Source organism: Lepus europaeus, chromosome 7 (assembly GCF_033115175.1).
Source record: "Lepus europaeus isolate LE1 chromosome 7, mLepTim1.pri, whole genome shotgun sequence".
Classification (NCBI taxonomy): domain Eukaryota; kingdom Metazoa; phylum Chordata; class Mammalia; order Lagomorpha; family Leporidae; genus Lepus; species Lepus europaeus.
Window position 1 is genome coordinate 60,365,788 of NC_084833.1, and position 14,855 is coordinate 60,380,642.

At 37.6% G+C, this 14,855-nt stretch overlaps 2 protein-coding genes across 2 annotated transcripts; one reads left to right on the forward strand and one right to left on the reverse strand.

The window, feature by feature from the left end:
* Nucleotides 1-357: 357 nt before the first annotated feature.
* Nucleotides 358-1,308, forward strand: LOC133764524 (olfactory receptor 52E2). The gene has a single exon (XM_062198199.1). It carries the CDS (start codon nt 358-360, stop codon nt 1,306-1,308), a length of 951 nt encoding a protein of 316 aa, XP_062054183.1.
* Nucleotides 1,309-9,052: 7,744 nt separating this feature from the next.
* On the reverse strand, nt 9,053-9,991 carry LOC133764525 (olfactory receptor 52J3). The gene has a single exon (XM_062198200.1). The coding sequence runs from the start codon at nt 9,989-9,991 to the stop codon at nt 9,053-9,055; it is 939 nt and encodes a 312-aa protein (XP_062054184.1).
* Nucleotides 9,992-14,855: the final 4,864 nt, after the last annotated feature.

Consider the following 14,855-nt stretch of genomic DNA (forward strand, 5'->3'; position numbering starts at 1 on the left):
TAAGAATTAATTAAAATGATTAAATTTCAGAATAGATTAAAATGGCTTGAGAATAAATGATTGAATTTAATAATAGGGGTGTTTAAATTAAAATATTGGTGTGCTGCTCATCATATGGGACATTTTATTTCAATTTATTGTGGTTTCCTTAAGGGAAGTTATGCCTCAGATTTCACTTATCTGAAGTACTCTATGCATAGTGCGTTGAAAATTGATCAAACTGCTTGCAGAACAAGCACACAAATGTATAACATTCTCTGTATTACCTTTAGGTCTCCATAGTTAAAGCTGTATGGTAACATGAAGGTTATGTGAGCATGCATTTTGGGACCATGGACTTATGCTACACCAAGAAGAATGTTCCTACTCAATGACACTCAGTTTCATCCTTCCTCCTTCCTGTTGCTGGGGATCCCAGGACTAGAAGCTCTTCACATGTGCATTGGCTTTCCCTTTTGTGCTGTGTACGTGATCGCACTCATAGGCAACTTCACCATTCTCTTGGTAATCAAGACTGAGAACAGCCTACACCAGCCCATGTTCTACTTCCTGGCCATGTTGGCAACCATTGACTTGGGACTCTCAACAGCTACCATACCTAAGATGCTTGGAATCTTCTGGTTTAGTCTCAGGGAGATTATCTTTGATGCCTGCCTCACACAGATGTTTTTCATCCACAATTTCACACTTATGGAGTCAGCAGTCCTCTTGGCCATGGCTTATGATCGCTATGTGGCCATCTGCAACCCCCTCCGATATAGCACTGTCCTCACCAATAAGGTTGTTTCTGTGATTGGTCTTGGTGTGTTAGTGAGAGCAATTATTTTTGTTATTCCATTTGTATTTCTCATACTGAGATTACCTTTCTGTGGGAATCACGTCATTCCCCACACCTACTGTGAGCACATGGGACTTGCTCGTCTGTCTTGTGCCAGTATTAAGATCAATATTATCTATGGCTTATGTGCCATCGGTAATCTGGTGTTTGATATTATAGCCATTGCCCTTTCTTATGTTCAGATCCTTCGTACTGTTTTTCGTCTTCCTTCTCATGAAGCGCGACTCAAGTCCCTCAGCACATGTGGTTCTCATGTTTTTGTAATTCTTGCTTTCTATACACCAGCCCTCTTTTCCTTTATGACACATCGTTTTGGTAGAAATGTTCCCCACTATATCCATATACTTTTGGCTAATCTTTATGTTGTAGTGCCACCGATGCTTAATCCTGTCATATATGGAGTTAGGACCAAGCAAATTTATGATAGTGTGAAGAAATTATTACATAAGCTGGGAACAGAAAAGGAATAGCACTTAGCACATGTGAAGTTTCAGTTGGAATTTTGTGAAAGTTCAGCCAAAGAGATGCCTTATCCCAAAATTGTTTTTCAATGTTACATATTAGTTGTAAATGCATCATTTTGCCACTTGCTTTTTATCCCTCTTCTTCTTAATAACTGTTGCTTCCTTCTTCTCTCTCTTTAATTCCCTGATAATTTCATTTTACCAGGTTGTGCCATATTTTTCTGTTATTTTCAATATCGGTTGATGATTGTATATCAGATTTGAATGCATCCAACCTTGGTAGAATAGCTGATATTTTTATAGTACTAAAACCCAAAACTTAACAAAATAAAGATTCCTCCTATTTATATTCATTAAATAAAAGTTTAATAAAAAAATAAATAAATAAAGATTCCTCCTCCAAAGACAACATTACCCTGAGAGTTATCTCTCCCAACCTATGTGAAATAATGATCAAGACTACTGGCCCTTCAAACCAGCAGGTCACCAGGTTAATTAATATTTCCAGACATCTCCTTTTCCATAACTGCACCTTATTTTGCTATCTATCAGATTCTCTTTAGGAATCTCTGGAGGGGTGCCCATACGCTCTGATGGATGTCATCTCCCATTAAACCTAACATAATAGTGAACAATAACTTGCCAAATTGGTTTGCAATTTGGTTTATCAAGTTTCTGCTGATTTAGCAATGGGTAATCAGTACTCATTACAGCCCGTAAGGTGGATTTTGCGATCTGGTTTAATGTCACTAATTTATAGCTAGAGTTTTATGAAAAAAAATAGTAGAATTCCTATAAATTACATATTATAAATGTAATTTGACCTTAATTCAGATAGAGGTATATATCTATATTTATATCCATATCTATCTATATCTATATCTATATCTATATCTATATATATAATAGCATCTTAAGTCAGCTAGGTGTAATTGCTAAATGTAAATTGGGTAAAGGTAAACGATATAAATATGTCTAAATGTAAACTTTGGCACTCTTTTTTTTATTTAGTAAATATAAATTTCCAAAGTACAGTTCCCTCTCCCATTCCATTCACATCAAGATTCATTTTCAATTATCTTTATATACAGAAGATCGATTTAGTATATATTAAGTAAAGATTACATCAGTTTGCACCCACATAGAAACACAAAGTGTAAAATACTGTTTCAGTACTAGTTATAGCATTACTTCACATTGGACAACACATTAAGGACAGATCCCACATGAGGAGTAAGTACACAGTGATTCCTGTTGTTGATTTAACAATTTGACACTCTTGTTTATGGCGTCAGTAATCTCCCTAGGCTCTAGTTATGAGTTTCCAAGGCTATGGAAGCCTTTTGAGTTTGCCAACTTCGATCTTATTCCGACAGGGTCATAATCAAAGTGTTCATGAATTTAAACTGCTAAATTACCAAAGATACCACTTTTGGTTTACCTAACTTAGATAAATATCTGTATCATGGGGCCATCACTGTGGCATAGTGGGTAAAGCCACCACCTGTAGTGCCAGCATACCATGTGGGTGCTGGTTCAAGTCCCGGCTATTCCACTTCCGATCCAGGTCTCTGCTATGGCCTGGGAAAACAGTACAAGAAGGCTCAAGTCCTTGGGCCTCTGAACCCATGTGTGAGAACTGGAAGAAGCTCCTGGCTCCTGGCTTTGGACCATCACAGCTCTGGCCATTGTAGCCAACTGGGGAGTGAACCAATGGATAGAAGACCTCTCTCTGTCTTTCTGCCTCTCCTCTCTCCTTGTAACTCTGAATTTTTAATAAATAAATACATCTTTTTTAAAAAAACTCTATATCAGATGTTTTAAATTTGTTGATAGTAATAAACTATAAGTGTTTTTTTACATGTTTGTGCCAAGTTTGCTACTCAAACAAGTTACACTATGCTAGATATTTAAGACATGTTTCCAAATACATGTATTCTTACCTTGAAATTTATAGAAGGTACTGGACCTTTTGGTAAATGTTTTCATAAGCTGTTGTTTAACAGTTAAAGTTGCCTGGTAATTTTTCATTTGATATTAAGTTATTGACAGTAAGTGATCTGGGAAGCCTGACTTGTTCCCTTATTTCCCTGTTCTCTTCAAGATGGGAAACTGACTCTATACTGAAGGATTCTCCAGGATGTACAGTTTGATCTTTAGACCCTATGAAAGGGATGGCTGACATTTTTTCTGTAATAATATTGTAAACAAAATGAGAGTTTAAATTATCATCTCACATCCAGATTTACTTTACCATGGGTACAATAAATAGGAAAAACCTCCCCTTCAGACTAAAGGGAGACAAAGTTTTAAAGTGAGGACATAGGTTTCTTCATGGACAGAAAAACAACTACCAGAACATGTCTGTGACTATAGATTTCTAGTTTAGGCCGCCAAAGACTGGGTATGGAGCACACCCTTGACTTGCATCCTCTTAAAGTTTTCCTTTGGTCTGCTTTAGCAAAAACCAGGAGGAAAAGAAAGCTAGTCAGCAGAAGCAATGTAAAGATAGGTGACAGGCCAATTAATGGCTGCTTTATATAGTGACCTGCCATCAAGGAGACTCAACAGGCCAGTCCACAGCATTGATTTTTAAGGTAGAATGCCAGAGCTTTGCAGAAATCAGCTTATGAAGAGCTCTGGCAGCTCTGCCAGCCAAGAGTTGGGTTGCTGGAAACAGAACTGCCCTAGAATCAAAGGACTCCCAGGCCAGAGCCATAGACCTTGTTGGCTCTAAGCTGAAAAGCCCTTCACTCTGTCCAGCTTCTAAAGTAACCACTGCTGCTGAGGGGACCGCCAAGTAGGGTCAGCAACATTGCAGATAGAACTGCAAATTTCCTGTTCGAGGTGCCACCTGCCTTTGCCTGGCCAGGTAATGGAAGTCTACGGTGTTCCTTCTCTAAGATTATTCATACCTCCCTTATGTACCACGTGTGAAGTGATGGATGGGTCTGGGCCTCATAATTGGCAAGGCTTTGGAGCCAGCCTGACTATTATTGAGCCCTTTCTGTCAGTTTCTATTTGTCTCTCAATGAGAAGAATTGTTTGTGGTTTGGACAGCACCTTTCTTATGTCCTCCAGTGAGGACTCTGTCCTTTGTTTTGGACCCTGCCTAGCCCACTTTGTTCCTCATTGCTTTGTAATCATAACCTCTACTCTTACATCAATGTCTCTACTCCTGGCCCATGTATATTGGTGGTCCTCTCCCCACATTTAACATTGCATGATTATTCTGATATTTTTTCTATAAACCCCTCTATGCACAAGAGATGAGTGGCCTTTCTCCTGGATTTGGTTGGGATCATCTTCACAGCCTCCCTCTCCTCAGCAGTGATCTCAGGAACAGTTTTGGGCCACATTATCTCAACTAACTGACTCCAAAACAAATCCAACAGTTACAAGAGGAAGTCATTAGGTCCACTGAAATCTCCACTGATTCCATCCAAGGTCATCAAAGACAAATCACCTCACTAACTGGCATGGTACTACAGAACAGACAGTCTTTCTACCTTATAACAGCTAAAAAGGGGAAACTTGTATCTTTTTGGAAGAACAATGTTGCTATTATGTTAATCAATCAGGCCAGGTAAAACAAAATATTAAATTATTTGGTTAATGCCTCTCCTAGGACCATTGGTTTCCATTCTCATCCTGGCTTTTTTATTACCTTGTCTGTTTAAGAGCTTACAGGAGGCTGGCACTGTGGCTCAACAGGCTAATCCTCTGCCTTGCGGCGCTGGCACACTGGGTTCTAGTCCTGGTTAGGGCGCCGGATTTTTTCCCGGTTGCCCCTCTTCCAGGCCAGCTCTCTGCTGTGGCCCGGGAGTGCAGTGGATGATGGCCCAAGTGCTTGGGCCCTGCACCCCATGGGAGACCAGGAGAAGCGCCTGGCTCCTGCCTTCGGATCAGCGTGGTGTGCCGGCCGCAGTGCGCCATTGGAGGGTGAACCAACGGCAAAAAGGAAGACCTTTCTCTCTGTCTCTCTCTCTCTGTCCACTCTGCCTGTCAAAAATTAAAAAAATAAAATAAAAAAATAAGAGCTTACAGGAAATGATAAAATGGAACAAACCAAAGCCTTCACCAACCAGATAGTTAACTAAATGCTCAGCTCCCTACCTAGGAGATCACTACTTGAGTCATCACCCCATGTCAGCAGGAAGCAGCTCTAGAAGATAGATAATCATCCTTCCATCCCTCCTAGGCTTTGGGGACCAATGTAATGTTTGATGGAAAACACAAGGGAGGAATATTAGAAAAATGGTGCCATTTTATCTGGGGTGCTATCTGAAGCCTCAGATGCCATCGTGTGATTTGGCCCAGATGCAACCTTGTGTGAAGAAGAGGAGGAGGAGAACAGGAGAAATTAGAAAAAGCGTTGGAGATTTATGGAACACTATCACACGACCAAACATACAGATATTAGGAGTTCTTGAAGGTGTGAAGAGAATATGTTATAAGGCCTATTCAGTGAAATAATTACAAAAAAAATCCCTAATTTGGAAAAAGAAATGGATGTCCAAGTACATGAGGCACATAAAACTAATAGACATGACCAAAAAATATGTTTAGCACAACACATCGAAATCAAACTTTCAACAGTAAAACATAAAGGAAAGATTCTAAAATGTGCACAAGAGTAACATCAGTTTACATTCGGGGACCTCCAATTAGACTCATGACTAACCCTACAGGCTAGGAGAGAACGGAGAGATATAGACCAAGTCATAAGAGAAAGAAACTCAACCCAGACTACTATACCCCACAAAGCTCTCATTTATGAATGAAGGTGAAAAAAGAACTTCCATAACAAACAGAAATTGAAAGAATTTGTCACCACTCATCCAGCATTACAAATTATGCTTACAGATGTAGTGCACCCAGAAACACAGAAGGATAGTCACCCTTATGAAATAATGTGAAGGCAGAAATTCTCCCAGTATAACTACAAGGGACATACGAAGCAAACAATAGCGGTATTCACAAGAAAATGACAGAGCCAAGTTGTTACTTATCAATAGTAACCTTGAAAGTAAATGAACTAAATTATCCAATTATAAGATACAGGCTGGATATAAAGACAGACAGACTCTAATTCAATAGTAATGAGAGACTTCACCACTCTAATTTCATCAATGCACAGATCAACTAGACAAAAAAAAAAAAATCATCAACAAAGAAACAACAGAACTAACTGACACTATGGACCAAATGGACCTAACTGATTTCTACAGAACCTTTCATCCCACAGTTGCAGTATACACATTCTTTTCATCAGTGCATAGAATTTTCTCTAGGATAGACCATATGGTAAGTCTTAAAGTAAGTCTCATCAAACTCCAAATAATTGAGATCATATCATGCATCTTTTCTGATCACAGTGGAATAAAACAGGAAATTAACAATTCAAGAATCTCTAGAATATATGCAAACATATGGAGACTTGAAATAACCCATACAAAACACAAGTTGCAAAATACTGTAGCAATGAGGTTCATCCAGAAGCTCCACACATAGGTATTAGATTAGGGAAAGTGGCTGTTCAATTTTGCCTAGTGTTAGTTTTATCATAGCATGTCTGGTGTTGAGTTTCAAGGCAATATTTTGTGCTTATTTCTCTGACTTACCCACTCTGCAGCAATTAGAGTATTTCTTTATCCTGTACTGCCAATGTTGGAGAAGGGGTGGTTGAGGTAATGCATTAACTGCCAAAATCAATATGTATCAAGGGGATCTGTCTATAGGCAGTATGCCAAGGACTTCCAGCATTGGATTTCACCATAGTGAACCTGGTACAATACATCAGAGCCTATGCTTAACTCTCTTTGCATTCCATAAATGAGAAATATTTCTCCCCATGCTTTGCTGTTTGGAATTGGTGGAATGGTCCACTCTCTCCATCTTGCCTTACTCCTGAATCTCTTTATTGCTATGCTAAAATCCAGCATTGTAATCCCTTATACTTATCTGATTCTCTTAGCTTTTGTAAAGATATTTTCATGTGTGAATAGTTGTTCATATAAAAAATTTTTGTGGGGATATTACCAATAGAGGGTTTTACTCTGCCATAATGTTACACCATCCCATTTCTATTTTTTGTTGTGGTTGTTAAAGATTTATTCATTTGTACTGAACTCTCAGTACTACAGTAAATGAGTATTTTCTAATTTAAAAATAATAATAATAACATTAATACCTACTGATAGATCAACATGTAAATGAAATTATGCCACAAAGCAATGTATTCTAATCTATATAAGTTAACCACAATGGATCCAACTAAAATAATGCGATTGACAATAAAATTAAGCATTTATATGGTGATATCAGAAAAAACATACTCTGTACTTCATCTTTGGAAATACAGGAAATAAACTTGTTGGAGAAGCATTCCAGGTGATTTGTTTTTAATTTTTTGTTTTCTTTATTAAGTATTATCTTAGAGATGAGTGCAATATAAAATATTAATTCCAGATTGCAAGAACAAATGATCAGTATTGTGATAATGATATATACTACATATATAAAAAAGTGTGACAATTTTCATGATACAAAACGTCTTTGTTTGGCCTTTGGGAGTTTTATTAAGTCAATCAAAAGCTTTCCTCTCACGTGAAAAGTGGCTATTGGTATCTTGGTCTGACAACTTCTACCTTAACATCTGTGGGAAAACTACAGTCATTCTAGGATAAGAGATCTTCAGTTTGAGAAATAGATTATTCAGGGTCAAATGTTAATTGAAAGACTGAAACAGAATAAAGTGATAGGCAAAGGCAGCATGTATCTCATAGATTAAAAAAAAAAAAAAACTATATGTAACTAGGTAGCAAGCCCATACCTAGCATTATGCTATGGGCCTAGTGGCAGAGGGCAACTCAGTGATAAGTTACTGTTGGTATTAATGGTAAATAATTCTGAAATTATGTGTTTTATGATACAAGTTATTTGTTTTGGCCATCATTGCATGAATCTTACATATTTGGCAGATCTTCCACTTCAAGCTGCAGATTTGGTAGGGAATGTTTTGAACCTAAGGTTGTGACTCTACAAAGGCAAACAGAGTGCAAGGGCCACAGAGCCAGACATCAGTGTGAATGTGGTTCCTTGATTAGCCCCAGTATTTAGAGTTTTTCAAGATGTGCAATAAATATACAATTAGTGTAAACTGAAAGAAAATTGAAAAAAGTGGAAGCATGAGAGAAAAACAGGAGAAGAAAACCTGAAGGGAAGGGAAGGGAAGGGAAGGGAAGGGAAGGGAAGGGAAGGGAAGGGAAGGGAAGGGAAGGGAAATGGGAATAGAGGGAGGGAGGATGGAATGAATGAATGAAGGAAGGAAGGAAGGAAGGAAGGAAGGAGGAAGGGCAGACCAGAGAAAGAAAAAAATATGTAGTTTACAGGGTGAAATTCCCAGTGCAACGTATCCCCAATGACAGAGTAGCCAAGACCCAGTATTATATATTCTTCCCCTGAAAATAAGTAGTCTTTTACTATCAGGAATTACGCATGAGGCCATGCACAGAGGCCACATAGCTCTCTCCAAGGGGGTCCAAACATGGATGGTCCATGAATCCTTGAACTTGAAAGATAATAAAGTTTCTGGAATTCTTTGGACCCATTAGTCAGTAGCTAGGTTCAAATCAACTTGTATTGCAAGTTGGTAGCAATAAGATAAGGGCAAGGAGATACTGAGACAATAACATAAGAATATTCCTAGGAAGATTAAAATCCTTAATAAAACAATGTGGCAAGAGTATTAGTTTTTAGTAAACGCAGAGAGAACTCGCTCCCGTATCTGTTTGGTCCTTACTCCATAAATGATGGGGTTGAGTGAAGGTGGGAGAACTAAATAGAGATTGGCAATAAGAATGTGAAGGTAGTGTGGTATGTTGTGACCAAATCTGTGAGTGAGGAAAGAGAAGAGTGAGGGGATATAGAAAACACAGAGGACTGCCATATGAGACCCACAAGTGCTTAGGGCTTTTACTCGTGCATCCTTGGAAGGGAGATGAAAGACGGCTTGGAGAATATAAACATAAGAGATGCCAATAAGGACCAGATTCAGAAGAAAGAGGGTGACTACAAAGAGCCCATAGATAGTATTAATACGGATGTTTCCACAGGATAATTTTGCAATACCCATGTGCTCACAGTAGGAATGGGCTATTATGTGGGCCTGACAAAAGGGTAGGCGATAGATCAGAAAGACAATGGGAAGTATAAACATAGCTGGACGAATGACAATACACAAACTGATGCCCATTAGCACCCTAGAGGTCAATATGGTAGTGTAATGGAGTGGAGCACAGATGGCTACATAACGGTCAAAGGCCATGGCCAGCAGGACCTCAGCTTCCATGCCAGTGAATGCATGGATCAAAAACATCTGGGCCACACAAGCTCCAAAGTTAATCTCGTGAGCATCAAACCAGAATATACCCAACATGCGGGGCACAGAGGTTGTGGAAAGGGCCAAGTCAACTGATGAAAGTATGGCCAAAAAGTAGAACATGGGCTCCCGGAGGGACGGCTCTGTCTGGATGACAAGTAGAATTGTGGTGTTTCCTAATAAAGCCACAAGGTAAATAGAGCAGAAAGGTAGGGAGATCCAGACATGGACATCTTCCAGACCAGGAATTCCAACGAGGAAGAATGTGGCTGGATGAAAAATGCTCCCGTTGTTGTGATATATCATCGTGCAATGGTCAAAAGAAGAGAAACTTTCTCCTGTTGGGAGAAAAGCAGAGGCAGAGAATATGATAGAGATGGTTGATCAATTGTCAGCTCTGTTTTAGCACAGAATTGAAGTCATCTTTACTTGTGATATAGAAATCATATATTGAATTATTCTCTTAGCCATTTAAGTAGAGTAGGATGTTACCAAATTCAGAATTTTTATTCTTCCTGCTGACTATGGAGGTTTGAAGCAAATTCAATGAAATTTGTAACAATTCAACATTTCTCTTCACTTTGGAAGAGAATTAAGATGTGATTTGCTACTGGGAAGTTACTCTCTGGTGAGTGACACTGGAAACATCAATACTGTAAAGTGAGTGCACTACAGAGGCAATCTCAATGCCTTGATGCAATCTGTACAGGAAATAAATGATGGACTTAAGTGTATGGACACTAACACAATGAAATCTAAGTTATTCTGACTCCTCATTATTGACTGACATAAACTCTGGACCTAACCATGTAGCCTCACAGATACTGAAACAGATGTTCTCAGACAAGTGCTGGTCCTTGGAGATGCCTGCACAGTGCCTTGGAATAAATTTAACGAAGAATATCAAAGATCCCTACAATGAAAATTATAAAACATTAAAGAAAAAATAGAAAAAGACAAAAAAAGTGTAAAAATCTTACACATTCAATGATTAGAAGAACAACATCATCAAAATGCCCATACTACCAAAAGCAATTTATAGATTCAGTATGATCCCAATGAAAACACCAACAGCATTCTTCTCAGATCTAGAAAAATGATGCTAGTATCTGTATGGACCCCAAATAGATTAAGTAATCTTAAAAAACAAAAACAAAGCTGAAGGCATCACATTGCCAGATCTCAAGACACACTACAGGGCAGATATAATTAAAACAGCCTGGCACTAGCACAAAAACAGTCATGTAGATCAATGGAACAGAATGGAAACTCCAGAAATCAATCCACCCATCTTCAACCAACTTATCTTTGACAACGGAGCAAAAATCAATCACTGGAGCCAAGACAGTCTCTTCAACAAATTGTGCTAGGAAAACTGGTTCTTCACGTGCAGAATTATGAAGCAAGACCGCTACCTCACACATTACAGAAAAATCCACTCAAAATGGGTCAGAGACCTAAATCTATGACATTATGTCATCAAATAACTGGAGAACATTGGAGAAACTCTGCAAAACATTGGCATAGGAAAAGATTTCTTAGAAAAGACCCCAGAAGTACAGGCAAGCAAATTGCATTGAATCTTATTTGTGTTCTATAAAATTATAGATACCTGGTCAATAAAAGCATCATAGAAAGATAATGGCAACACCAAAGCCATTGAGTTCCTTCAGCTTTCTCTGCATTTAAATTTAGGAGCCTTCTCTACTGGCTTCATTTCTTTCTACTGCAAATAAATTAATTTCACCTTTTGAAATTTATAGGATGTTATAATGTGTTGGGTCTTCCTGTGAGATTTCATACAAGAATTTTAAACTGAATAAATAATTTAACATAGAACTTTTGTGTGTGTATATATATATGTGTGTGTGTGTGTGTGTACATTTTAGTTGTATGCATTATGATTTAAAAAATAACTTGTTTCTGCTTGTGGTTCATATTAGCCACATGATCCAGCACTCAGCCTGCACTGGGAATGTATAACTCCATTTACTGCCACACCTACTCACCAAAAATTTAGTAGCTGATTCTCTTCATTCTTCCCCAGGATTCAAGAATCACACAAAATATCAAGCTGCACAGAACTTTCTCCAAATTATGAGTACAGGAAAGCATGTTTATATTGGTCTCTAGCACCTAAGGGATGTTGCTAAGAGCACATCCCTTTAGTCTTAACTTTAGGCAGAGCTCTGGGATTGAGTCCTTAGAGACTGCTCACAAACTCCTGGTTGATGCTCCATAAGCAGAAAAACCCAAGGACATAGAGGCAAGCAAAGAGTATGTAAATAAACACACAAAAAAAAAAAGAGGACAAAAAGCACAGTTATTGTCATCTATTCTTGACAAGCATCAAAATATATAATTGCATTTCTATGTGAATTTGGATATGTGGCCCAATTCTATGGACTTTCTAAATGTTGATGAAATTAGTTAATTTCAAATGTTTAACCAGGATGACAGGATTCTTTTTTGACTTTGGATATTTCTATTTTCTACCCTGATACTTTTTCAACCTAATTAAACTACTTTCAGTTTCCCTGGTTTGCACAAGGACACAGAGCCATGATCATTTGTCCACAATGTTAACTGCCCACAAGTTCCCCACCTCTTCCACCAAAATGTTATACATACAACTTTAAGAATCTATTCATAACAGTATAAATTCTCTATCCTGGAGTCAAACTGGTGGTGTTCCAAACCTGGCTTGGTCAAGTAATAGTGTTGTGGCTTTGTGTTATTTATCTATCATGCACATCTCGATTTCCTTAACTGTACAATATGGGAATAATAGCTGCCCTTCCCTAATTAAGAAAACCTGAGACATAAGTTAGATTTTTCTGAGGCATTTAGAATGCTGTTTTGTACATAGTAAGCTGTCAATCATAGAGTTTTTAAATTATTATTATCATTTTAGTCTTCAACTCATAAGACAGAGTGCTCAGATGTGAGTTATGCAAAACAGATTAAGGAATCACTTACACTACCAATTCTGTAGCTATTTCTCTACTGAATGCTCCAGTGATACCAAACATTTTCTGTCTATTTTTCAGTCAACAATGTTTATATTATATAGTTCCTATTAGAATGTGATTGGTTTTTTCAGAGTGAAAAAGTTAGATCTCTTATTACATAGTTGAGCTTTTTAAGAATCTCCAAAAGACAGCATTAGGCCTTGGAAACAAAGCATGAAAAGTCATATCCTTTTTTTCAGACTTTTTCTATCTTCTTCAGCATTCCATTTAAACATTAAAGCTATCTCCTCCAAATTCACCATTTTTATTTACCTATACATATATACGATGAGATACTCTCTTGGATCTAATCATGTCATCATGCCTAATCAAAATCAATCTTAAGATATTTGCACAATGGCTCATTTCTTTTCTCTGTGTGAGTAAGGAAGTCTCAAAAGTCCGAAGCTCACTTTCTCTCTCTCGCTCTCTCTCTCTCTCTCTCTTCCCTCTCTCTATAACTTTGCATTGTAGATAAATACATAAGTCTTTAAAGTTGAAAGCTGTTAAGGATATACTAGCTCCATTTGAAGAGCATCTTTAAAAAAATGATGATAAGAAACAGAATTTCAACACCATATATTAAAAATGAATTGCTCTCCAATGATACCATTTAGTTATTCAAGCAGCATTTGAATATAAAATAAAATCAACTTATTGTTGTTGGAGTTGATAAATCATCTTTAATGATTAATGAATTATTTTTTCAAAATCCTATAACGTAAAATATTCCAGCAGATACAGATTTAACTCCATTTCTCTTAGATACTTTCCTCCTGGTGCCCTCAGTTCTGTAGCTCTACACCGAACTGATTACTCTTCATGTGTCTTTCTGGAATGCCTTGTACCCCTCTCCTGTTCTTGGATTCCTGCACCCACATGGAAGACCCAGAAGTTCCTGGCACCTGGTTTCTATCTGTCCAGCTCTGGGAATTGCAGCCTTTTGGGAAGTTAGCCAGTGGATGGAAGATCTCTCTCTCTCTCTCTCTCTCTCTCTTTCTCTCTGTATTTCTGCTTTTAAATAAATGGATAAATCTTTTAACATTTTTTAGGTTTACAAAAATATGAAATTAAATGGTAAGTTTATTTTGGTGTGATTTTTTTGAAATCCATACAGAATTTTTTTCATATTGTATGTTGTCACAAAATATTTAAAGGCCCATTGACTTTGAAATCAATCATAGATTTCTAAAAAAAATTGCACCAAAGTAAACTGTTATGTAATTGCATTTTACCGTGAACTTTTTAAAAACTCTCACATGTATACATTTGGCAGAGAAATAGAGGATAGGATATAATGTTTAAGATAAATGAGGGCATTGAGACATAATTTTTTTAAATATTTATTTATTTGTCTATTTATTTGAGATGTAAAGTTACAGACAGAGAGATGGAGAGACAGAGAGAAAGGTCTTCCATCCTCTGGCTCACTCTCCAAATGGCCACAATGTCCGGAGCTGGACTGATCCAAAGCCAGGAGCCAGGAGCTCCCTCAGGATCTCCCACATGGGCACAAAAGGCCTAAGCACTTGGGCTGTTGTCCACTGCCCTCCTAGGCCACAGCAGGGAGCTAGATTGGAAGAGGAGCATCCAGGACACGAACCTGTGACCATATGGGTTGCTGGTGCCACAGGCAGAAAGGAAAGTAGCCTACTATGCCACAGTGCTGGCCGAAGACAAAATCTGAAAAAGTTCTTGATCTGATTGTTCAAGATATATAAAGGTTGTGTGTTGAATTCTATGAAAATAGAATTTAACTTTTTTATTTTTCCAAAAGTAGCATTGCTTTAGTTTCTGAACTTATTCACTAATTTTACTTTCGTCTTCTCACATATGTATTTAGCAAATTTTCTAAACTAAGTATGTGTTACCTAACTAACCAGAAACATTGCATATGCATAGCACACATTGTGAAATATACGACACCATGACTGTGAGACAAACCATTGTCTTTGTTTCAGTGAAACGAAACAATGCTCATTATAACCATTACATGACCTTAAATGCCTTGAGAAAAACAGTGACAATCAGAGAAATGTTAAATTATGAAAGACATTGACATTTTAGAATGTATGTGTTACATATTATTGTACACTTCCTATAATAAACATCTTCCATTTTCCTATCAAAGGACAATTTACATAGATTAAGAGTCACTC